We start from the raw sequence: 26,159 nt of genomic DNA on the forward strand, positions 1-26,159 counted from the left end.
GACTTCCATTTATAGGTATACCTATCTCTGCAAATGAGCAAATTTTGGAAGGCAGTAATATACAGTATAAAGTGAAAGCAAACCACACCCCTTTCTAAAAGTGACCCCCTTTAGTGAAGATCATTCTTAGACATCTATTTCTTATTTACATAGAAACTCCAACTCCAGCAGCTATTGACAGGACAGTCTTTACACAATTAACCGGCAAGAAAAATCCCTTGACTCAAGCAAAGCCTTTTTATAATGCATCCCCATGTGAGGGATCAAACAGCTGAAATGTTTATTTAGCACTAGAGAAATAACTTCAAAGTTGCCCATAAGTAGCCATTTACAATAAAGGATTTAGAAGACAGTCTAGTTGATAAAATATACTTACACATTTTTTTCTTAGGTAAAATCAGCAGCAACCAATAATAATTCATTTATTATGGGACAATTGCTATTTTTTTTTTCCTCAGTGACAATAAAGTTGAAAATGACCTCGAGTTCAATCAGCTTTATCTGATATATGGAAGAAGCAATGCTAGGGTAAGTTTTCAAAACCAGCACTACTGACAAAGGCAATAATTAAAAAGGGTCTTGACAAGAACATAAAGTGCTCTACAGAGAACTCTGTCTCATCAATCTCTTTTCTTCACGTCCATCATCAGTATCTTCCCTGGTGTTTCTCCATGTAGCCATGTCTACTTGCTAGTACTTCTGATGTCAAGTGTGTTTCGTTACAAAGCTATACTTTGAAATTTTGAAGAGGGGAAAAAACAGAAGGAAAAACATTTTCCCAATAAATATATGAAACCACAAGCTTTGTGTTGAAATTAACATGTTTTTGTATGAGAAACACCTTGTGATAAAAGTATTCAATAAATCGAGAAATTATTAGAGAACTAAAAACAATTTATAGCTCCCCTTTACAATGCCATTTCTACAAAAGACTGCTTTACCAGTACCAAGTTCCAGCACATATGAATTATGCTGGGATCTAACTTTAATCAATTCTAAAATTTATACTTAAAAAAAAAATCATTTAATTATAATAACAAAGTTTAGTTCAGGGCTGGGGATTTAGCTCAGTGGTTCCAGCGCCTGCGTCAAAAGCGCAAAGTCCTGAGTTCAATCCCCAGTACCAAAAAAAAAAAAAAAGTTTAGGGCCGGGGATTTGTCTCAGTGGTTCCACCGCCTGCCTCGAAAGCGCAAGGACCTGAGTTCGTCCCTGGTAACAACAAAAGAAAGTTTAGTTCAGATCTTAAGGTTTATGAACTTCTAGGACCAGGAGAAAGATAAATTCTTCTGTTTTAGACAAAACAGATCACATCAGATAAGTGGACTTTGTTTTAATTCATTCACTGAGATACTTGTAATTGCCAGCAAAAATTCCAACTGTATGCTCTACTAATGTGGGGAGACAACTTTGTGTGCTTTATAGTTTTATCCATTCAAATTGATTTATAAAATAAAATTTTATCTAATAGAAGGTACATAATTTAAAACATTCTATAGAAATGACGTTACCAGTGATTTACAATTTAAAAAAAAAAAGTCAGCCACAAAAAAAGTCAAAGCTAAAAACAAGATTTTTACTATGAATCAGTGCTCTATTACCCTCCTGTAAGAAGTTATATTTTAATGTGATATAAAGGCAACATTGAAATTTCTTTAAATTAACCACCTAATTTATCCCTAAAATTACAAAGAATCAAAGTCTTTTACAGGTCAAGTGCAGTAAACTAAAATGTTCTCTCAGCACAAAGCAGCACTAGAAATAGTAACAGTATGGACTGGAGTTGACAAGTTTTGCAGTGGCTGCTCCATCAATAACAATAAACATCAGACAGTATCCATCCCAGAGCACAGACACAACTACAGACTGGAGGCGAAGAAAGCATCACACTCTTGGCTGATAAATGTCCTTTGTCTTTGAATCTTTTACTTTGAATGAAGTGGATTTTTTTTTAGAAGTTTAAATCAGGTCATGTAAGTTGGCTGCTTAAATATCATGATGAGGTATGAAAGCTCTGAACATCCTTTATATTCAGCAGGATTTACCAGAGACGAATAGCTTGTCAGGGGCAACTCCAGATAGTTTTTACACTTTGGGATTATAATGATTCTAGAAGAGTATAAATTCTAAGGAGGTTTAGAAGGGTATGCTCTGAAACAGAAGTGAGCAACTTTTCCTTCAGAATTCATTTTGAACAGAACATCATCAAAAATTCTTCTCTGACAGTGCATCCCAACATTGAACCATGATGGCCAACTAGCACCGAGAAGTTGTATTGAACTCATTTGCAGTTCTCTTTGCAATTAAGCTTATTTTTTCATTCCAGTCCAAGCACACATGTGGATCAGTGAACAGAGTACTGGAAGCGCCATTTGCAGGTACAGATTGCAGTCATTAAATGGGCCAGAAGGTGGACACTGGTTTTACTGGGAGTGGGCTAGACTACCAGCATATGGGGTTATTAAAAAAAGATCACTGCTCTTATTTGGGGTAAGCAGGTCATGTTGAGATTTTTTTTTTTTTAAAAGATAAGGATGCTACATTACAGGAATCAAATATGTAGCACAACTATATTAGAATCAAGCTGCAACTAAGGAGAATAAAAACCAGTAAGTAACCTGTCAGTCACAGAGGGGAAAAGCACCCACAGTAAACACCAATTTACTGAGGAACTCGATCAGGACCACAAAGCCTGAAACTTTTTTTTTAGGTACCAGGGATCAAACTCAGGACCTTGTGCTTTCAAGGCAGGTGCGGTGCCACTGAGCTAAGTCTCTGGCCCAGCCTGAAACATTTTTTTGTATTGCAGAAACACAGCCTCTACTCACACTGGTTGAGTTTGGGAAAACTGAAGAGTTTTCTTACTTTTAAAAACTGAATTACAGGGTATGTGTTTTGATTACTAAAGACTAAATCTTCGTACCAGCATTGGAACTGAACCACTTCCAAATCCTAAGACATGTAAGACCAAAGAGAAGCAAAAGCCATACACATTAATATGTGCTCCTCTCCTGTCTGCTTTAAGGGATCTGCAAACCAGTATTACATTTAAGAGTCAAAGTGTTAATTCTTCAGCATTCCTGACCACTAGAAAGCACATTCACTGAAGGCTGAAGGTGAGGGACTGGATGGTTTAACTTTAATATCTGAAGAATGGTGCCGATAGAGAAAAGAAAACCATCCAATCTCAGTAAGGATTAATGCAAATTTGGCTAGAAAAAGCCACCAGGTAATCCAAGGGTTCACTGTGGAAGAACTCATGAAAGTACTCTGAAGTATACACAACAGGTCTAAATATCTCCCTTGTTGTAAGTAGTTATGTGAAATTCAAGATGAAGGTTTAGTTTTATCTTTTAATGTCAGTATTTTTTCCCCCCATTTTAAAGGGAATGAGGAGTCCTCTTTTTTTTCCCCCACAAAAAAGGGAGCCACATTAATGTACATTCCCATGACTCTAACGTAAGTGCGGATCTCCAAAGCCTAGGGATTTTTCCGTATGAGTGGGCTGGTCTGGTTACCCTTTTATTACAAGGGTATTCCACCACAGAGAGCCAGAGGTTTTCCAGATGTGTTTAAGAGAGCAGGTGCGCAAGGCAAGCAAATGAGCGCAAACAGTATTATGGAAAACATTTGAGAAGTTAGCTCCATGAGGACTGTGGGCTCCACAAAAGAACTCAACTAGGTAGCCTGGTCTGACACAGGAACATGAAAGCAGAGTATTGCTTCAAAGCTGGAAACCTTCCATAGGAGCCTCACACTGCTGGAAGATGTACTGCTGCTGGCTAAGGTCAACCTGGGGAGCAATATTGCTGTCTTCATCTTCGGTCCCAAAATAGTGCTCAATAAGATCAAAGGCCTTCTGGTAGATCTCCTGGTTTTCATGACTCTGAAGGAACTCGATTTTATCCAGACCTAGAGTGAAGAATAAAGGAAAATTTTTATTGGAGATTCTCAAACTATTATTTTTATCCTAGGTCCCCTTCCTTGATGTAAACAAACCTCTATTTCTAAAAGTATAAAAATGATTTCTAGGATTATATCTGAAAAATAGTATAGTGGTGCCTTGGTTTACAAACTCAATTCGTTCTACAATCCTGGAAAAGATGGCCACATTTGTGTTCATACAGGATGTGTTCATCACCCAATGTCAGAGTTCACAAACAAAAACAAAACTGTGCCAAATACTTTTGTTTGCAAACCAAACTGTTTGCAAACAAAAGCATTTGCAAACCAAGCTACCAATGTATTATAGTGACATTTTAAATACGTATGAAAGAACATCGAGCCCACAGAAGCAGCAATTTCCACAATAGTCACACATCATCCACTGTCCAGGATGTTTTACTGGATGGCATCTATGGCCTAATTCATTCTTGGCCATAAATAAGCCTGTTCAGTCAAAGCATCTTACCATAAGCTTCTTCAATCAAAGCACAGTAAGGGTTAATGCCAGTGCCATTCCTTTTGGCTTCTTGTTCTCCAAGCCTCAGGATATTTTCTAAGCCATTTAAGGCAACTTGTACAATCTTAGAGTCCATGACAGTGAGAAGATCACAAAGCGGCTTGATACAACCCAGTTCTACTAGGTACCTAAATTAATACAGAAAACAATTTAGTAAAATCAATTTGATTATGTATAATTTTTATGAAACTGGTAAAGAGTCATTAAATTCACTGTAGAGAGAAAAACAGGCACCCAATTAACTATACAAATTACACCTTATAAAAAAGCTACAAAAAGGGCCAGGGATTTAGCTCAGTGGTTCTGCTGCCTGCCTTGCAAGCACAAGGTCTTGATTTCGATCCCCAGAACCAAAAAAATTTTAAAAAGCTACAAAAACTTAAAACCGATTCTCTAATAACATCTCCATTCTTTTTTCCTTTCACAATTTTTTGACTGCAAAAAATGGGAATTATTTCCCATTCTGAATATCAAAAATTTCTGTACTTTGGCTAGATTAATGTCATTTTTATATCAACAGGAAGCCACACTTCTAAAAGGTCTCCTAAAGGCCAGTACAAGCTCAAGAGGCCCATCTTTCAAACGTGATTAGAATTTTACTAAAGTAAGTTGTGAGAAGTCTATAAATATAAGACGAATGTAAGGAAGACTCCAGAGCTAGTATTTTTTCTTTTAATTCAGACAGAGTTTAACATCCAATCAAGATTTATTATAATCAAACCAACACACAAGATACAACATCATTCTCAGCAGATATTCATGTTGTTTTGTATCATTTTAGTTTCTCAAGTTGTGTATGGAGCGGCCGGGGATTTAGCTCAGTGGTGCCGCCGCCTGCCTCACAAGCACCAAGGTCCTGAGTTTGATCCCCAGTACCAAAAAAAGAAAAAACTCAAGTTGTGTATGGAAAGGCAGAGACAATCCAGGTGCATGCTGTGGATGTGAATGCTTTGGAACTTATTAAACTAGTGTTAATCTACTTCTTTTTCCAGCTGCTATTTAACATATTCACAATAGGGCTGAACATGCGTGACTGTCCCATCAGGTGGCATGTACCAGCTAATGGAACTGTCCCTGAGGTTTTTCTCTTCCATGGGACTGTCCCATGCTGCCTGATGGGACAATCATGCATACACTATTGGTGTTTCAAGTCAGCAGGAATGTGTTTTAAAAAAAAAAACATACAAAATGACCAGGCAGAGATTTTTATTTTCTAATTCCAGAGTACAGTGGACCTTTGACTTACGAACTCAATTCATTCACAAGGGGTGGATGTAACTCAAACTGGTCAACTAAAGGCTCAGGCTCCTACACACAGCCTTCAAAGTCTCTCTCTTGTGTATAGGCAGATCCCAGTGTCCTTAGAGAGAAATTGGCAGAGGATTTCTCAACCCCTCACAGGAAAGGATGATGTAATGTTTCTTCCAGAACTCTTTAAGGATTAAATTTGTATCTGAGACCATCGGGAAGCACAAGCAGCTGGCATTTGGGTTGTAATTCAAGACTTTGGTTGTAAGCTAAAACTAAAATTCTGGTCGCAACCCAAGTTGTCTGCATGTCAAGCCAGTCATAACTGGAGGGGGTCCACTGTACTGTTAAAATAAGCATTTGTTCAATACCTAAATCTTACCCACAAAGCAACAATGTAAGAAATAGCTATGATTGTCAGATTATTTTTCCCCCAGTACTGGGGATTGAACTCAGGACCCTGTGCTTGCAAGGCAGGTGCAGTGCCACCGAGCTAAATCCCTGGCCCCATGTCAGATGTTATATATGAAGAAGGGGTGAATGCTTTCTCCCTTTGGAACCATTTTCTCATCTGGTTTCCCAATTTAAAAGATTAAGACAGGCTGAGTGTCTAACTTCCATTTTTTTCTTCACAATTCCTTTTTTTTTCTGACAATACTAGATGTCAAGATGGGTGTGGTGGCAGATGCCTGTAATCCCAGCACTCAAGAGGCTGAAGTAGAAGGATCAGCTTCAAAGTAGGCTGAAGCTACTCTTTAAGTATTTCTATTGCATGAAATATCAAATTACTTTCAGCCAAAAGAAATGACAGGTGCTGAGGATTTAGCTCAGTGGTGCCTGCCTCAAAGCCACAAGGCCCTGAGTTCGATCCTCGGTAGGGCCCCCCCCCAAAAAACCAAACAGGCATAAGAAGTTAAATGTACATGAGCCTAATGATGACACTGAGAACAATCTTCCAAAGGCCAGAACTCTTAGTTAATAAGATCATCTCCCCCCTTATTCCTCAAATGTAGTTAATTTTTCATTCTAGGTAATACTGAGAAAGGAGGGCAGTAATAACTTTTCCTTTAATTTATAAAGTACCACCTGATGAGGACTTACTTAATCTGTTCAGCTGATCCTCCAGAAGTTGCATTTGTGATGGCCCAAGCAGCTTCTTTTCTTGTTCGAAACTCAGCAGTTTGTAATATACTAATGAGGGCTGGGAAAATGTTTGCATCTATCACGGTCTGAATTAAAGAAAAATTAAAATGGAAAAAAATTTAAAGAAATCACAAGATTAGTAAAAATTATCCCTAATACTATGTGACAACTGCTCGACTGTGTCAAACTGACTGGCTTAGCAGCCACCCAGGGGACTAGTAGACATACTTCTGAGTGTGAATGTGTGAGTCACGGAGGCATGACTGTATCTGCCCTGCATCCCAGCTAAGCAGCTTTGCTCTGCCACACAATTTAGCCATGATGTTTCTGCCTTGGAGCCAAAAACATGTGAATCTCCTTAAAATGGGATCCAGATTAAACCACTCTCTAAGTTATGGGTGTCCAGTATTGTATCAAGCAATGGGAAGGCTCACCAATACATACTAATTGTAACTTTTAAACTAGTTTCACTAATGATACCTATCCCTTTGTTAAAAATAAAACTGAAAGTAGTTCAAGTCCTCATTACTCTCAACTTTTAGCCCATAGTCTTTAAGGAAAACACCCTCAAAGGAGTCTGTGATCTTAAAATCTAATTTTCCCCCTGAAGTTTTTCTCTTCTCTTGTCCTCACTTTTTCTATCTCCAGTAACAGTCATACAAGTTCAATTCTGTTCCTCTACTATTCTCACTTCTCTCATTGCATCCATTCTCCCATGTGAGCTGTAATCACCTCTCCAGGCCTTACTTTTCACTGCTACTCCAGCCGGAAACACTCTGCAGCTTACTTTAGGTCTGCTACTCATCTCAGACACATGATCTGTCCTCCATAGCAGGTGTCTCTTTAAATCTCTATACAAAGTTTGGTTTTTATCTATTCATTCTAAATTCAGTTAACTAGTCTCCTTATCACTCTCAACACATCCAGAGCCCACCTCTTCCTGTCCTTTAGGATCACTGCCACTATCCTTTTCCATGGTACCACCTCTCAGTAAGATTACCAGTATGCCCTTATTAGGTGGACTGAGTATTTTTACTCAGTCCCTTTACCATATTATTATTAAAGTAGTCTTCCTAAATTACTTTCTTCATGTTTCACATTGGCTCAAGAATATAAAATGGGGTTGGTGAAAAATTTCCTGTATCAAGAAACTGAGAAGTTCTGCCTAAGATCCCAGAGGTGGTAGGCAATCAACTAGAGCTGAAATCTCATATTCATACTACAAACTGCTATGGCTATGAATCTCAGTCCCTAATTCAGCTTTCTGGGCATGATGAACCATACTCAACTGGTCTTTATGCTATACCAGTGAATGATGTCTGTCAAGTTGTTTTTTTTTTGGTACCGGGTATCGAACTCGGGACCTTGCACTTGTGAGGCAGGCTACAGAACCACTGAGCTAAATCTCCAGCCCAATGCCTGTCAAGTTTAGCGAAAGGACACCTAATACTGGTCCTGTCATTCACTGGAGGTGTCCTTGAGGAAACTTTTATTTCTCTGAGCTTCTGTTTCGTTTTTTTAAGATTTTTATTTCTACTGATAAATAATAATTATATATTTAAGGACTAGACTATAATGCTTTGATAAACATATTCATGGGACTAATGAGAATGTAAGATTAGATGACCTTTATGATTCCACTTAGCTCCAAGTCTCCTAAAGTCTAAATCCTATCTTTTCCAACCTGCTGTTCAATCTCAACCAAGGCTTATGCTGAACATGCTGGCCCACTGCTTGTCTTCTACATAGGTTAGGCTCCCACTTACAGAAAGGCAAAAAGTAAAAGGCACATAACAATTTAAAGAAAAACAGGTCTCCAGACTTCATGAAAAACTGAAACAATCTAATACATGGTCCACTGCAAAGTACATATTTTACTTGGCAAGGGTAAAGCCAATCTGCTTAGCATGAAGTCTATCAAAGCATTTAAAAATACAAAATGCATATTCTTGGATCATGTGTACATCATCAAATACTGAAGGCACAGAGAAAAACCAAGGCCCAAATAAAATTTGGGAATATTTAAAATCAGTAAGCTAGGAAAAAAATAAATAGACTATGAAACACCGTAGGAAGTTAGTGGTTTTCAAAGCAATAATAAAAACTTTATTTTAAAAGCTGACAGAAAAAAAATCTTACCAATCAATAAAAGCACAAAAAGGAAGGCTGTGTTATGAGATTACCTGGATCTGTGCCCTATTTCCAGCTGTGATATTGGATATTGTCCAACATGCTTCCTTTTTGATAGATTCTTTAGGGCTACTCAGCAAATGCAATAAACTCTGAAGAGCCGAGCAATTCAAAATTACCTAAAAGGAAAAGTTTTAAAGTTTTACTTACTATGTTGTTCCAAATATAAATAAATCTTTCCTCAAGTAACTTACTCTAGGAAAAATAGACACTGTCCCTTGAAATTTTATAAATAAGTTCCTTTACATATATAAAAAAGTATTCGCTGTTAAGAATTTCTAAGATTATCAAATAAATTTCATTACATATATTCCCAACTACTAAAACTATTTAAAATACAATAATGTCAGTAATTACAATAAAATTATTCATTCATCTTCCTGTCCCTACAGCTGAGTCTTCTATATGGATAAATATATTAAATGACTAAAAAAATCAGTAGTAGTCTTATATTTTTAAATCCTCTGGCAACTCTCTACCTTCCAGTCAAAAATCAATATATACTTAATGAAGTATATTACATGCTGTATGGGAAACAGAAAAAAAAAGACTCTACCTATCAAAGAGCTCACAAAGATAAATAAGACAAATATATATGGGAAAGAGGCCTACTGTACCAGAAATTAAATCATAAAGCTAAAATGCTTGAAATGTTGTACGGTTGCCCGGTATGGTGACTCATGCCTACAGTCCTAGCACTTGGGAGGCTGAGGCAGGAGGACTGCTGCGAGTTCAACAGCCTAAGCTATATAGTGAGCTCAAGGCCAACATGAATTACAAAGTGAGACCCTACCTCCAAAAAAAAAGAAGAAAAATTATATGGCAAGAATCAAGAATCAGTTACTAAACAAGAGAATGAGTATCTAATTCAGAAACAAATGCAGGCATTTATAAATAATTATGCATAAAAGTTAATCCTTCCTTTCCTCCAATGCCTGGAGTTTTATTCAATAGAACAAGAGTAGGAGGATAGTTATAAAAGTTTTATAAAAATAATTCTCAACCTCTACAACCAACTGGAAAGTAAAGGCAAAAACCCCCCACATAAAATAAGAGATTACCAGTAAACAGTTAAGCCTGGGATAATGAAAGCTCTTCCAAGCATATAAACAAAGAAATTATAGGAGGAAAATAAAATTTCACCAAATAAAAATTGTTTCATGTCAAAAATCTTTAAAAAATTTAAAATTTTTATGCACCACACAATGTGAAGATTTTTGTGAAAAGTAAGAGTTGATCCCTTTATCACATAAATGAAAAGAAAAACTGAAATTTTCATAGAAAATTATCTCATAAGTAATGAAAGAAATGAAAATTAAAATGAGACCATCTGCTGCCTATAAAATACAGCTCCCTAAATAATAAAACTTAGTTAAATAGATCTTAGTAAAAACAATTTGATCATAAATATCAAGTAGCATCTAAAAATCCACAAACTGACACAATTCTATGTCTAGGACAGTTACCCAGAGGAAATCATAAAGCTTATAAGTGAATGCTAAGTGAATACTGAGAACAGAGCAGTACATAAAATGGCATATATATAAAATATATCTCCAGATTGTGGAGTTATGGGCAACTTTTATATTCTTCACATTTTTCTCCATTTATTCAATTTTCTATAATGAAAAAAATATTACTTTCATACCCAGAGTCAAAACAAACTCGAAAAACAAGCAACAATATAAGAGATATAGTGAAGTAATTTTTAAAATGCCAACGAAGAGGTCTAGAAAGTAAGTATGTCAGAAATTAAAGAGACTACCTGGAGAAAAGTAGTCAAATAAACAAAAAAATTAAAAGCTTCATAGAGTGGACCTTGAAATGCAGATAAGATTTCTTAAAAGAACGGAGAGGACATTGCACATAAAGGCTGGAAATGGGGGCCAGAGATTTAGCTCAGTGGTTCAGGTGCCTGCCTTGCAAGCACAAGGTCCCAAATTCAATCCCCAGTACCAAAAAAAAAAAAGGCTGGAAATGGAAAAAAATCAGAAACAGGCTACTACAAAGTACCATAAGAACAAAAGGTTATGAAGGAAGGTTTCTATACCCCTAAAACTCAACAGGCTAGAAAGAATAAGAGTAAAATCTTAAGGCAGAAATTCCTTACAACTGTTTAAGGTAATCTTTATCTCAGACACTAAAGCAGCTCATTTTTTTTCTAAGAGGAAACTAAACAACGTGAAAAATATTAAGCTATTATTACAGGGACTAAACAGAGGAATACTTGCTTGGAAAAGTGGGGAGCTAAATTGGGTGAATACAACCAAGACTTCTGTGTATAAGAAAATAAGGAGCAAAATAAAGTAATCCTATCTGTGGTCTAACAACAGTAAGGATCAATATGTAATGACTTGCTATACAAAGGAGACACCAAAAATGAACACAAAATTTCAAATATATAGGAAAAAATCCAGACTTGGGGCTTGCTTTGTAGGGAGAAGTTAATGTGAGACAAGTGTGAGATGCAAAAACAAACGTTCAACAGGCTACTTCAGAGACATGGGACTCAACTTGAGAGAGGTCAGAACTTTATGTACAGATTCAGAACTTCATTCCATTCAATAAATATCTTCTGAGTCCCTAAACATTGTGCCAGGAATTAAAAGACTTTAGGGACACAAAAATGAACAAATGTGACCCAGACTACCTCTAGAATTTTATAACCTAGAATCAGACAGTTACAACAAACAGTATGATTAGGGTGCTGATTAAAAGAAGGACCACCTAACTTATGAGTTTGGGGTCAAAGTTTCCCAGAGAAAATGTTAATACTAAGATGTATAGAATAAGAAAATTTTATTGGCAGAGTATGGTATGTGTAAGGTGGGGAATGAAGGCAGATGGTGTTCCATGCAGAGAGAAGAAAGTATGTGTTTAAGGCTCAGAGGTGAGAGTGGTCAGATCTAATCCAAGGAAAATATGGTAAGAACATGGAGCATGAGTGGAAGAAGGGAGATAAACTTTTTTGTGTGTGCAGCTAGGGATCAAACCCAGGACCTTGCCCATGCTAGGCAAGCACTCTCACACTGAGCTATATTTCCACCCTAGAATTCATCCCCCATTTTTCCCTAAAAATACACTGATAGAAGTTTAAAAATTCAGGAAGCACAAAGCAATATATAGTTAAGACTCTTCTATTCCTGTACCCCGAACAACCAGTTTTCATCACAGATAATCAGTGTTGTTATATTATTATTATTTTTTTAGAATATCTGAAATTTTTAATCCTTTCTTTACAGGTTACTAGATCACTTTTGATTTTAAGAAAACTGTAGGAAGTTAGTAACTGCCACAAGTGAACAAAAATATGGAACGCTTCATGAATTTGCGTGTCATCCTTGCACAGGCGCCATGCTAATCTTCTCTGTATCGTTCCAATTTTAGTATATGTGCTGCTGAAGCGAGCACATCAGTGTTATTATTTCCTATGTATCCCTCCAGAGATATATTACACAAATACAATCCAACATTCATGTTCTTTTTTTCTCTTGTCTAAAATGTCCAAACTAAACTGCAAGGGATGAGCAGATACAGAATAAAAGGACTTAATAAATGGTAAGTTAGAGAAAGGGGAAGAATCAAATACATGCCTGGGTTTCTGTTGTACACAAATGGTGTGCTATTCACTGAGATTGGGGTAGCAGAGGTTCAGATATAGAGGAGGAAAAGAGCCAAAGGATTGTCCCTGGAGAATGCCATAAATGACAAAGAATGGAAAAAGGACCTTGCTAAGGAGAAATGAATGGTCAATTAGGCAAAGAACCAAAATACTGCAACATTACTGAAGGAGGACAGTTTTAAGGCATCACTATCAATGCAACTGAGGCATCTAGAGGAGAAAGAACTGGAATAATCCAGTGTGAATACGTCTTGATATCAAAAGTCATTATAGGACCCAAAACAGGTACAAACATCAACAAAGAGTTACCAAATAAACTGAAAGTAGATGCCTAAAGCCAAAAGGGGTAACAAAAACTTTTTTTTTTTTTTTTTTTGCAGTGGTGAGGATTCAACTCAGGGCATTCTTTTAATTGTTTTTTTTTAATTAATTGTATTTTATATTTTAAGATCGAAGTCTTGCAAAGTTGCTCAGGCTGGGCTTGCATGGGACAGTCTCCTGACTCAGTCTCCCAGAGTACATTTTAAACAAACTGTGGTAAAACAGTGTTCATTCTTCCCAATAATATGGAGCTAAATATTCTAACAGAAACATGTTCACAAAATTCAATGTACTGTTTTTGAAGAAAAACAGTAGTTACCACTTATTCTTACCTGTGTCTGAATATCATCCCCTGTGACAATGTTTCCCACAGCCCGCAAAGCAGGAGAAACCACTTTATAATCATTATGCCTACAACCATAAAAATAAACATTATAGCCAACAGTTCTGTTAGTCTCTTTTCTTTACTGCTAAAATCCAATATATATATGATTCAGATGTTAGAGCAAAAAAACATCTATCTTTTTTCCCCCCTTGGTACCAGGGAGCAAACTCAGGACCTTGCGCTTTCGAGACAGGCAGTTGAACCACTGAGCTAAATCCCCAGCCCCACCTATTTTGATTATTAGGGAAATCTTACCCTGATAAAATGTTTGGTGTTCCCTAGAATACCTGTCTTTCCTCTCTATTTAGTATTTTTTTGGGGAAAAAAAGGTCGTATATCTTTCCTGATAATCTTCCCCAAGTATTTCATCACCTAGACTCCAACCCGCCCATACTTTAAAATAGACTCAATTTCCTCTTTATCTGATCTTCTGTGTTGCTGGGATAATGGAGGGCATTAATTAAATTTAGACAACACTTTAAAAATTATAGAACTCATTTTCACAGAGGTAAAACGGATGTCAACAGTTGAACTATTTTGAAAATGAAAGAATTCACACTTCAAATGCTAAGCTCTTTATAATAAACTACCAAGTGGCCTTACTCCAAAAGACCCTCCATAAAGACTTATTTATACATTCAAGAGCAGATATTAAGTCCTGATTTCAGGGTAAGTCGGTATCTTTTAACTTTTCTTAAAGCTCCCATTTCTTTCTCTCCTTTAATGCTGATTCTTCCTAAAATTGCCAACTTTTTCATATTTATTTTAAGATTTGATGACTAAAAAGAAAGATTAAAATGTAATCTAGCAGCTAAAGGATACAAAGGACTACTTTTCAGATTGTGAATACTGAGCCCTGCGGTATTGTACTGCCTTTAATCCACCACAGCTCTATGTAACTGATCTGCAAGCAGTGCAGGGCCAGCTGTATCTCAGCTGTTTTCTGTACACTACACTTATCTAGTCCACTCCACATACCACATCTCAGATATCTCTGTGCATCTACTTTTTACTTCAATTAAATTTCATGTTGCCTGTAACGGTACCATTTCCCCATTATCTTATTATTTTCTACTTCACATATTGTTGAGAAACTTATTAGTCTCAAATTATTTGTCATGAGTAAATCTTCCACTCTACTAGGCCATTACAAAGAGTAAGTGTCTGATCCTAGTCTCGATTAAGGTCTAAATGAGACAGGTAAGAAAAGACTTTTTTTTTCTTTTGGTGTTTTGAGACAGGTTCTTGCTATGTAGTCAAGGCGGGTCTCCTGCATCAGCCTCCTGAGTGCTAGGATTACAGGCGTGTACCACCATCCCCCGCAGCAATATGACTTTTTTTTTTTTGGTACCGGGGATCGAACTCAGGATCTTGCGCTTTCGAGGCAGGCGCCGGAACCACTGAGCTAAATCCCGGGCCCTTTTTTTGGGTACTGGGGATCGAACTCAGGTCCTTGCACTTGCGCAGCAGGTGATGAAACCACTGAGCTAAATCCCCAGCTGGCAATATGACTTTTGATGTCCACCGGTTGATTGTTGGTCATCTACTATGGGCTCGAATTACACAGATCAGTTTTTCCCCCAATGTTTGTGCTGAAAAACTGCTTATAGCAGAATAAGTTCTTTCTAAGTTTCAAAAAACTAAACTTGCTGGATGTGGTGGTGCACATCTGTAATCCCAGAACTCAGGAGGCTGAGGCAGGAGGATTGCTGAGAGCTCAAGGCCTTAGTCCAGGCTAGTGAGTTCAAGGCCAGAATGAACTACATAAGGAGACCCTGTTTGAAAACCAAACCAAACCAAACCAAACCAAAATATCTGACCTCAATATAAACAAGTAACAAAAGACAGTAGTAGTCCAAGGCATAACAGATCAGCAAGATGTTCAATCAACTAACATTTAAGTATTAGCAAGTGGGAAACTAATATAAGGGAGAGAAGCAGACACACATTCTTAAAGGTATCTTACATCAGTAGCTCCACAAGTCTCCTACATACTCCTGCATCAATGACTGCTTGAATTTTATCATTGGGTCCATCTGATAGATAGGAGAGGGCCCAGCAGGCATCAGCCAATACATCAGTGTCATTGACAAAAAGCAACCAGGAAAGCACATTCAGACAAGGGGAAACCTGTAAAAGGAATATGGTGTGATTATAAAATTCAACAGAAGGGCCAGGAATTTAGCTCAGTGGCACCACAGGTGCCTGTCAAGCACAAGGTCAAGAGAAAAAAAATGCAGATGTGAGGTGAGATACTCAAGGCAGCTACCAGGGAGACACCTGGTGGCTTCTGGAGTGATACTATCAAGGGCCTGACCAGTCTTTGGGACTGTCAGTGGTCTTATAGTTTACTTTGCTGAGGTCGTCAGAACCCACAGAAAATAATCTCAGGGAGCAAAGTTTTATACACACTGATCCATGGAGTGAGATTTTCTTTGTTAAAATATTCTTAGTGGACCAAAGAGGTAAGTAAACCTTCACAAATGTCAAAGTTGGGAAATACAATATTGTATGATACAGACTGTGTTAGGAGCAAAAAATGCTAACGTTTTAAGCTGAATTCAGAGCCTTTTATTGGCAGTAAGAAGACCAAATAAAACAACAAAAACTCTTTCTCTAGAAACTGATAATACTAACATTCTCAATTTTATCATAAACTATCTTTTAGTAAACAATACTGGGCCACGTGCGGTGGCACACATCTGTAACCCCAGCACTTGGTAAGCTGAGGCAGGAGGGCAACTGTGAGTTCGAGGTCAGCCTGAATTACATAGCGAGACTCTGTCTCTAAAAACCAAAAAATAAACAAATCAAACAAAAAATTATTGGTTACTACATGCTTTAACTGCACTTTTTTGCCAATTTCCCACAAATTTCCCACAATTTCCTTACCTTTGCAAATTCTGGAGGTGGACTTTTCCCTCTACAGAGATTAGACAAAGCCCATACTGCATTCCGGGTCATGGTCAGGCGGTTTTGTTTTGAAAATAACCTACAAACATGAGGGTGCAATAGTAAATTTTACAACATATTAATTCTCTGATGGCAAAAGATAAAAATTGCCTTTTATCAAGAACAGTAAAACTTCATGAATTTTAATGCAAATAATACAGAATTTTGGCACTGGAGTAATATAGGGTGCATAAATGATTTGAACAAATTAAAAAGAAAATGTATGTCATGAAAACACTAGGAAATCCAAAATGTAATGTTTTCTGAGGAACTTTCCATGTTTTTGTGACTAAAAACAGAAACAAAAAACCCACAATGAGACGAAACTTACTGCAAAAGAGGAGGAAGGATATTGCAGTCTAGGACATAGTCCCTGCACATGGTACTATCTCCAGCAATGTTGCCCAGAGCCCAGACTGCCTGTGAAAAAATTATTCATTAATGACAGTTGTATAGTTTAAGAATCATAATTCTTTCAAAAAAAGATGCTAGCACATCTTGGTAATACTTTAAGAAATTACACAGTAGTTAATATACTGTACTTGGACCATTAACATTCTTAAATCCATTCATCACGAACTCAAACGACACTGTTGTGGGACTGGGGAAAGACAATGCATACTGTTCTGAAGTGTACAACAAGCAATTAATGTGATCATCCATTAAATAAATTTTATTTAAAAGGGGAACCAATTGTTCTTTAGAGAACTCCATCCTCATTCCAAGTAACAGTCGTTAGTACAGAGCAGAGATTCAAATGGCTAGGTTGATTAAAAATATACTTTACGCTTGTTTAAAACGACAAATAGTGCAAAGAGAAAGGAAGTACAATTAAAACGCAGATAACTTTATTAAACTTGTGGAGTTGATAAATGTTCATTTCATGGATACACAGACATGTCATACTGTGCATTTTAAATATATTTAGGTTGTTGCATGTCAGTTAAAGCTCAATAAAACTAAAAGAAAAGTCATACTCATTTAGTAGTGATTTAACATATCTGATAAGTTAGTAATAAAACATTCATGTTATCTGTGTCTTTTTCTGCACAAAAGCAGCAAAGATCTATTTCAGCACTAAAGATTCTGAAACAAAAAGCTTTCATATCAGTCATGCTTGCATAGGTTAAAAAAGTCTATCTTGTGCTCACTTCGGCAGCACATATACTAAAAAAAGTCTATCTACAGAGCTCAAAATATTCCAGGCTGGAAGGTGGGCGTAGTGGTGCAAACCTATAATCCCAGCACTTAGAAGCTGAGGCAAAACTGATCACTTTGAGTCTGAAGCTAACCTGGGTTGCATAGTGACTTCAAGTGCAGCCTAAACTACACAGCAATATCGTGTCTCAAAAAAAAGGGGAAATTTCCAGGTTAGAGGGAAAACATTGTTAGAGGTGTCTACAATGAATTGTGCCCACTGTTACTAAAACAGTTTCTATTTTGGTTAAATTTAGAATTCTAGAAAATTTCCTTGTAACAAAGCATGGATTATCATGACCAAGTGGTCAAACTCAGGTCCTAAATATGACTAAAGGGGAAAATTTTACTGATCTGCTTCTGCATATTTACTGCATTTTTTTTTACCTGTTCCTGGACATCTTCAAACTCTGAGCTGAGCAATTCTATGAAGATGGGCACTGCTCCTGCCTGAATCACAATCCGGGTCTGAAGAGAATTTCCTGAAGCAATATTTGTCAGTACCCAAGCTGATTCAAACTATAAAGACAAAAATAATTTTTATTATCTTTTTAGAATTTAAAAACTTGTTTACTTATAACAATAAAGGTTTCTGTACATGAAGAAATGTGTCTGAGATCATTATTTGCATATCACTTATCAGGTGAACATTATTTCAATCTTTAAGACACTCCCAGAAGAAATACCTCAGCCTAGAGGAATCTTCCAGTTGTCTAAAATTTCAGATCAAGAGAGAGTTAATACAAGACACACACCAAAATATGAGTGTTTCACATGCTGATATGGCATGATTCCCCCAAGATTTAAGTTTAAAAATAAAATGTAAAACAATATACATTAATTTGTTATCACACTATATATTGTCTTAAGGGTTAAAAGGAAATATATTCATTAATATAGCCATTGCACAGGTCATCTCTGGAGTCACAAGAAACTCTAAACACTTGCCCACATGGAAAGGCATGGATGACCAGGGAAAAAAGATAGGAAAAACAATTTCACTGGAAAACCCTACATTCCCTCGGCACTGCTCTATGTATCTTATCTCATAAAAATTTCTAGAGGATAAACAAAGTAAAATGGAAAGAATATCAGTATTAAATGTATAAAATATAGTCAGAGAAAAATGTGAAATGTCTTAAAGTAGGCCAAATTTAATTTAAATGTTAAGTAGGCAAAACAAATTAACAGGTGGGCCGGAGATTTAGCTCAGTGGTTTCACTGCCTGCTGCACAAGCACAAGGACCCGAGTTCGATCCCCGGTACCAAAAAACCAAAACCAAAAAGAAAAAAACCAACAAATTAACAGGCATACAATTAACAGATAAAACAATTTCAGAGCATACAGGCCTTCCAATAAACAAGAAAGCTCAAAATTAAGACAGAGTTTTTTTTAAAGCATTCATAACAGGAGGGGGTAAAAAGGTGAACTGAGTAAAGGCTAATCTGTTACCACAGCAACGATAAACAGAAGATATGAAAGAAATTATGGTCAAGAAAAACTACTATATATTATTAATTCTATATACACTAACAATAACTTGACTTTTTTTTTTTTTTGGTACCGGGGATTGAACTTGGGACCTTGCTCTTTTAGGCAGGTGTCGGAACCACTGAGCTAAATCCCCAGCCCTAACTTCACTCTTTAGGTTAATATGGAGGATCCAAGAATGAAAGCTTACATTTCTATTTAGGTAAGAATTCTTAATTAAATTTGAGATTGATTCTTTCCCCCATTCAGTCTTTTATTTATCCTTCACTGAAGTACAAACACAGGGGAAAAAAGTCAATGGTATGCTCTTTGAATGAGATAACAAGTTCTCAAAAGATGCACTTGTATCCCCAGTACCAAAAAAGAAAAAAATGCACATGACTTTTTCTAAGCTTCTGGATAAAATAAAAGGAAACTGCTAGAAAGAAAACAAAATCATCAATCACTGAAGATGAAGAAAGATGGAACAAAGAGGCAAGACAATCTGATCGGCACAGTCCGAAGCTACATGAATGACAGCAAATTCACAGAAGACACTTAAAAGAGGAGGATATTCAAAGAAACCTATAAAAATGACAAAAACAGGTGCAATAAAGTGGTGTGGTAACTCACCTAGGCACTGAAATTATAGCAGTTGGGAGGCCCACACTAAGAACACCACATTTAAAGAGCACATATATTTTATCTGAGAACGTTTTGTTACAACAAAAGTTCATGAAACTTATGGATTAAGTCCTGAATATCACTAAAAAAACTCTTCACACATTTGTTTCTATAATTAAATTAATGAAAGCAATGCTTGAATCCTTTCAATTTGTCTGAATTAAAAACATTTACATTTGCATAGTACTTTATACTTTTAAAGGATTATTCACATATACCCTGAAGTGATCCTCACAAAATCCAGGGAAGTAAAATGTCTGGGTTTTCTAGTTACGAATGAAGAACCAGAAAAAAAACCCAACAATGTGACTAATGGTTTGAGCAATGTTAAGCAGCCAGTCAGAGAAGGACTAGATTATAGACTCCTACTGTAGTATGCTACAAAGCCTAGGCATAATTTCTTCTCTAAAACATGCCTGTGACACTGGCATGAGACTACTTCAGATGTTTTGGTTTCAGAATCTAGGGCAAGATATTTCAAACAATGGCATGCCAGATTATTTATGCTAAAAAAACAAGAGTTCACCTAAAATAGTTCCTGTGTCTACTAGGAGAATTAGTTAAATCAGAGCCATTTGATGTGATAATAAAAGCGGACTAAGCATACTATCCTACCAGAAGGCAAGTGAAAAGTTCAATGAACAGTTATCACATGCTGCAAAAATCAAGTAAAAAGAAATGAAAACTGTAAGAAAACTCAATCTAGAAATAGTATGTAAGATCTGTATATATGCCAAAGAGAGAGAGTATTTCAGAAACATTTTGATGCAGAAGAAATGATAATAACCTGGAAAAATAAAAGATACATTAAGGTTATTAGTGAGAAAAAAATATTTATAATACTAACTGGTGCCAGGGCTGGGGATTTAGCTCAGTGGTTTCACCGCCTGCTGTGCAAGCGCAAGGACCCGAGTTCAATCCCCGGTACCAAAAAAACCCCAAACAAATATTAATTGGTGCCAGAGTTCAAACTAGGTCTAGCATCAAAGGCTCCAGAGGAAATGAGATGGAATTTCAGAAGCTACTTAAGTGAATAAAATGAAGAAATAAAATGAAATAGAAATGATGATCAAGAAAATGAAAAATAAGTGAATAACAACCTGAACACGGATGTTAAAAATTAGAAACCAGTACATCTTAATAAAAGAACAATTTGTCAGATTTATGTTTATTACTAAGATGTATATAATGATGATAACCTCCAAATGCAAAGACTCAAGAATAGAAATCAAAAGGTAGTTTTTCTGTTACAAGGAACAGAAGGAGTAAGCATAAACAGAAGGCCACTGAAAACTTAACCATATTCATGGGCATTAATAACGCATGAAAAATACACACAATGCCAGTAACTTTGGTTTTTTTCACCACATACAAACTCATCAAACTGCACTTGTAAAATTTTCTGTACCTATTAGTGTATGAGAAGCACCCCTGTTAATGTTTGAAGAATCAACTATCAAATGTGTTTAACATGTAAGAATATTCTTTAAATGCTTTGAACTATACAACTTCTCTTTGATCAGTCTACCCTTATGTATTTCACTGAGATATTCACTGTTTTTTTTTTTTTTTAAATGTTCTGGCCCTGGTACTGTATTAAAATTTAACCTGGAAAAGAGCTGTAAAATGGGAAAATAATCATGTGACTCAAGAGAAAATCAATAATCTGAAAAGAAAATCTAAGAAATCTTTATCATTTAAAGTAAAGAAAAGTTGGGCAAAATAACTATAATCTTCACTTTCCTTTTGTTAAACTACTGTATTCTTATTATTCTAAGAATGGCACCACACAAGAAAACAACCTATCCTGCAGCTATAACTGCTCATAAAGTGTCACTCCACTATTATTTTTCACTGTCCAGAACTCGCTAAGTAAGGCTACAACTGACAACTGCACACTGAAGATTTGATGTTTTCTGTCTCCCCTTTCTCAGTCTCTACCTTCTGGTGCTCAGCTCCTTAAATAAGGAAAATGAGAATCCAAAGCTGAAGTACTTCTGACCTCCTATCAAGTTTCCCACTCCAGGTTGAGGTACGCCTGGTTCCCTTTCTCCATTTGGATCAGGACTCTGTTGCTGGCCACTTTGCCGGTTCCACTCTGGTTCCTAGCAAATGCCAGGCTCACCTGGAGAGCAAGTGAAAAGAAAGGCTCACATCAGAAAAATAAACCCAGATATCAAACTCTGCAGAGAATAGTGCCTGAGTCAACTGAGCAACCTCCCAGGAAAGGCAGAGAGATCAATGAAAATGGGAAAAGGCATAGGAGGGTGAAGGCTTACTGCAGTTTATCACATTTAGCTTTTAGAAGGGATAGGAAAGGTAGGAAAAGAGGAAACTTAGCCAACTTATTTGAAACTTACAACTTTTAGTGGAGTATCTATTTCTAGACATTTTTATAAGCTTCTATTAACGTTTGGTAATGCAACATCTTAGCACTGCAAAAGACAGTACAAAGATGCAGGGCCTAGACTAAGAACCACATAGTGACCCCACAATAACATACCACAGTGGCCCAATCTCACACCAAAGGCTCAAGTATGGCTGAGACTTACATGTCACTGAGCTCAAGAAATGCTCTTAAATAAAATCCTACATTCCATCTATGTTCCCCTTCAGTTTGAGGACAAGTGAGTACTTGGGTAGCAGTACCCCAAACAGTCATTTTTAGCTCCCTTGTTTGAGGCACCTCACTGATCTGAGAAACCAGAATCAGAATGATGAAACCCTTTACCAGGATTCAGTTCCTTAGCTATGAAACAAAGAAATTAAGTTTGTCTGTGGGACTTATTTCTGAGTTAAGCCATCAAATTTCCTCTTGGCATCATAGTGTTGGCTCTCTTTCTGGAAGAGAAATGGCAAGAGCCCCACTCCAAAGATGTATTATTTGTATCCCTTGTAAGCAGGCAAGAGTATCAGAGTAGCTTACATCCTATTCTTCTCCAAGAGGACAGGAAGGAGCACCCTCCAAGCTTTTCAGAGCACATTTAATTATTGAAAACAAGGCAAAGCATGAACTTCCCTGGCTCTAAGGGTCTGTGAATTTTCTTGTTCCCCACTGCTTTCAGAGTGGCCAAGGTTACCCACTATTCACACTGGAGAGAGAATACCATGCTACACTTAAATGTGCCCAGAAGGAAAGTTGGAGATGACAACTGTAATAAATAGGTAGGTTGTTTCTCAGCCTTAGAAATAGCTATGGTGAAAATCATGGGGTGGTCAATTCCAGAAGCATCATTTTAAAATCATTCAGCCTAATTATTTTTTTTTCAGCCTAATTATTAATGTGTACAAGGGTGGAATCTACACCCTCTGTACAGACAGTAGAGTTTACATGGGGTTAACACAGGAAAGGGCACTGTCTGAGAACATACTATACTAATCGTGTACATCAGTACATGGAGATGGGGAAAGATCATCTCACTTTTTTCATTTTAGGTCTGAAAATTTATACCTTCCTTTTTTATGCATAAGAACTGGACCTCTGCAACCACCTATAAGAAATGCTACACTCAGGAGTAAAATCAGTATTCTCAACTACACTCATTCCCAGAGATAAAACAAAAACATTTATTCCACCATGAATAAAATGATAATTTTCCCTACCTCCCGCTTCCTACAAAGCATTTCAAATGATAAACTGCAGTAAGTTCCTCATTTGCTCCCTCTGGTTCTCCTGGCAGGCTGTTTAGCTCAGGCTCTGTTCTCTGCAGTGTTGGTTATCTGGATTTCCTTCTTTCTGAGCAAAGTCTCTCTTCCCTTGCTCTCAGGGTCAATGTGTTTATTTTCAGGTTTCTGGTGATTCTGGCCTTAGATGGGGCCAGAATTACAATCCAGGAGGCAGCTAGCAAAACAGAGTCTTAATTCAAATAAACATGGGGACTAGTTAGTTATCAAACTGGAGAAGGAAAACTGATGGGACACGGAAGTACTCTACCTTTTCTGGATTTCTTGCTTTTCCTCTGGAAGGAACTCATCACCGCAATAAAGATATAAAAGGAACAAAGATACAGCAGGACAAAAGAGAAAATATCAAGACAAAGCATTAAGACTTATGAATAACCTAACCTACAATAGTCTTGCCAGTAAAGAGCCAGGGGACAGGGATTATTTATTAAAATGCCCTGGTCCCTACATGGCACCAGCAAAAGCACAAAAATGGGAGAGGAATCTTTATGATTAACTTGTTACTGGCAAAAAATTACTTGGAAAAATAATCCCATTTTGTGTTCTACTTGGTACCTAGCCAAATTTTATAGCTGCATTCCCCAAGTATCTGACCCACTCAAATTAGACACTACAGAAAGAACTTACAATAAGATCACAAGTATTTGTTGATAATATAGATACTGTACTGATTCAGCTGGCTACTTCAAGGAAGCCTAGCTACTGAACATTTACCACCTTGCAAAAACTCCAACTTTATTGGGGTTAAAAAAAAAAAAAAAGTGTACAAGAATGATAGTTTTCAACTGGTTCCTTTTACTATGAGAATTATCCAATTCAGAGGTTGGAGAATTTCCTCTTGGATTCCTGCTGTATTATAGTATTTAAAGATTAAATGGACATAACCAGAGATACACAGATTCTCAACAAAGCTACCTCTCCTTGTCAGTTCTTCTAGAGTAGGAAGATTAATTAGGACCAGATTTATAGATTACGGAGTTTCTGATCCAGCCATGGTATACACCATCCTGAGAAAGCCAACAAGTATCTACAAATTCTCCGAAGCCAAATTTTACATAGTTCACCCATAAGTTCTTATTTATAATGGCTCTTATATGCAAGCATTTCCCTATTACTAAGTATTATCCACAATAACAAAACATCTTAAAAGATTAAAAATACAAATTCGAGTATAATCATGACTTTACATATCACCAAATCTATAAAAGAGTTTGCAAAGTACTTATGAGGAACATCATTATGAACAAACTTAATCCTTCATATAGAAAATTCATATACTAAAGTTTTTTTTTTTTAAATTAATACATATTTGGGCCAGGGATGTGGCTCAGTGGTGCCACGCCTGCCTGGCAAGTGCAAGGTCCTGAGGGTGATCACTGATACCACACACAAAAAAATTAATTAATACATATTTGCACTAATACATACATAATGAATACATTCACCTTGGGGAGTTGATACCTACACATATCACATCTTAGTCTTTTGTACTTTCCCTCCCCCACCACTCCCTCCAAAGTAAGTTTTCACAGAAAACTAAGTTATGAGGCAAGAAATGAAAATGTTCCGCACCTGCAGTGTACAATTCTCTTTTCGTTTGAGGAATTCCACAAACCTGGCCACAACTCCTGGTGTGCTGATAACTTCATCAATAGGAGGGTTAGGTTCTGTTTCCAAATAAACAGGAAAGAAAAAAATAACAATCCTTTGATTTCAATACAAGCACTTTATAGCTTAAAATTACTTCATAATACCACTCCATTTACCAGCTTTTTCACTTTAAAAAATCTACTAAAATAAAAAGTAAAACTGGGTCTGGTCATTTTGAGACTAGGATAGTTCAACAGGTTTCACACAAAGAACATATGACTTAATATGAAAATGAAGAATAGGCAGAATTGTTCCTTTGTTCTGTTTTTGTAGTGGAACTTACTTTTTTGTAGGGACACAATTTTTTTCAGCCTTGGAGATGAATCCAGGACTTGCACGTGCTAGACAAATGCTTTAACTGAGTTATACTCCTAGTTCCTATGAATTCTTAAAAAATTAAAATTCCTGTGGCTACTACTTAAGGAAACTTAAAAAGCAAGGCAAAAGACATCCAAAGAAAGTTAATTACTGTTATTTTGTTATACTTTCTTCTCCTTCTTCTACACATGATCTTTCAGTTTGTTTTTGTTTATTGTATATTGTCTTTAAAAAACTGCAGCACAGAATTCTCTGTGGTTACCGGACCTTGATTTAACACCTGTAATGCTAAGTAGAGGCAGCAAGAAATTAAGACTGACTTACCAAATTAACCTCATTTTCGTTTAGGACAACACAGTATCTTATAAAAGAAGTCATTAAAAAAAAAAACTATCACATGAATAGATAGGAAATATCAGCTAACCAGACTATTAATGTTAGCAAGAGAACTGACAGTTTTTGGTAACATGCGTGTGACAATACGAGAAAAATGCAGGTAGATCAGAATACCATATAGATTCTTAGCAAAGTCAATGGCCTTATTGAAAAAAGGCACTAATAGCTACATATTGACTTGTGACAGAGAGGGCTCTAATGACTTATCCTTGTTCAACATTTTTCTCTCTCCTTCAAATAAATGGTACAAAGAAATTAGATAACAACAAATATAAATTAGTATAATATACTGAATTACAGAAATGAAAAAGTAAAAACTGGCAACAAAACAAAATAAAACAAAATTCACAAATGATTTTTCTGATTTTTAGGGGATGACAGCTCAGTATGTTGGAGAGTCTGGCCTTTAATACTTGGCTCAAGTGATCCTGTTGCCTC

At 36.5% G+C, this 26,159-nt stretch overlaps 1 protein-coding gene and 1 non-coding gene across 11 annotated transcripts in view; both read right to left on the bottom strand.

The window, feature by feature from the left end:
* Window positions 1-232: 232 nt before the first annotated feature.
* Window positions 233-26,159, bottom strand: part of Kpna1 (karyopherin subunit alpha 1) — a 50,227-nt gene continuing 24,300 nt past the window's right edge. For 5 of the 10 annotated variants that reach the window (XM_087209341.1, XM_087209345.1, XM_087209356.1 and 2 more), the window contains 10 exons: window positions 24,930-25,024; window positions 17,906-18,037; window positions 16,653-16,741; window positions 16,262-16,361; window positions 15,336-15,499; window positions 13,317-13,395; window positions 9,035-9,160; window positions 6,810-6,937; window positions 4,410-4,588; window positions 233-3,910 (listed from right to left, as the gene is read on the bottom strand). In XM_087209341.1, the coding sequence (XP_087065467.1) occupies window positions 3,723-3,910; window positions 4,410-4,588; window positions 6,810-6,937; window positions 9,035-9,160; window positions 13,317-13,395; window positions 15,336-15,499; window positions 16,262-16,361; window positions 16,653-16,741; window positions 17,906-18,037; window positions 24,930-25,024 (1,280 nt within the window). In that variant the 3' untranslated portion in view covers window positions 233-3,722. Of the gene's footprint in view, window positions 3,911-4,409; window positions 4,589-6,809; window positions 6,938-9,034; window positions 9,161-13,316; window positions 13,396-15,335; window positions 15,500-16,261; window positions 16,362-16,652; window positions 16,742-17,905; window positions 18,038-21,614; window positions 21,799-23,276; window positions 23,530-23,607; window positions 25,025-26,159 lie in introns of those variants that run through there. The other 5 variants (XM_087209367.1, XM_087209374.1, XM_087209363.1 and 2 more) reach the window with 5 other exon arrangements.
* Window positions 12,346-12,452, bottom strand: LOC147830489 (U6 spliceosomal RNA). Its single transcript, XR_015439416.1, has one exon. It is a non-coding gene; the product is annotated as a U6 spliceosomal RNA (small nuclear RNA).

Source organism: Heterocephalus glaber, unplaced genomic scaffold (genome assembly GCF_053883595.1).
Source record: "Heterocephalus glaber isolate CG9 unplaced genomic scaffold, H.glaber_assembly_v1.0 deba00000122, whole genome shotgun sequence".
NCBI lineage: Eukaryota > Metazoa > Chordata > Mammalia > Rodentia > Bathyergidae > Heterocephalus > Heterocephalus glaber.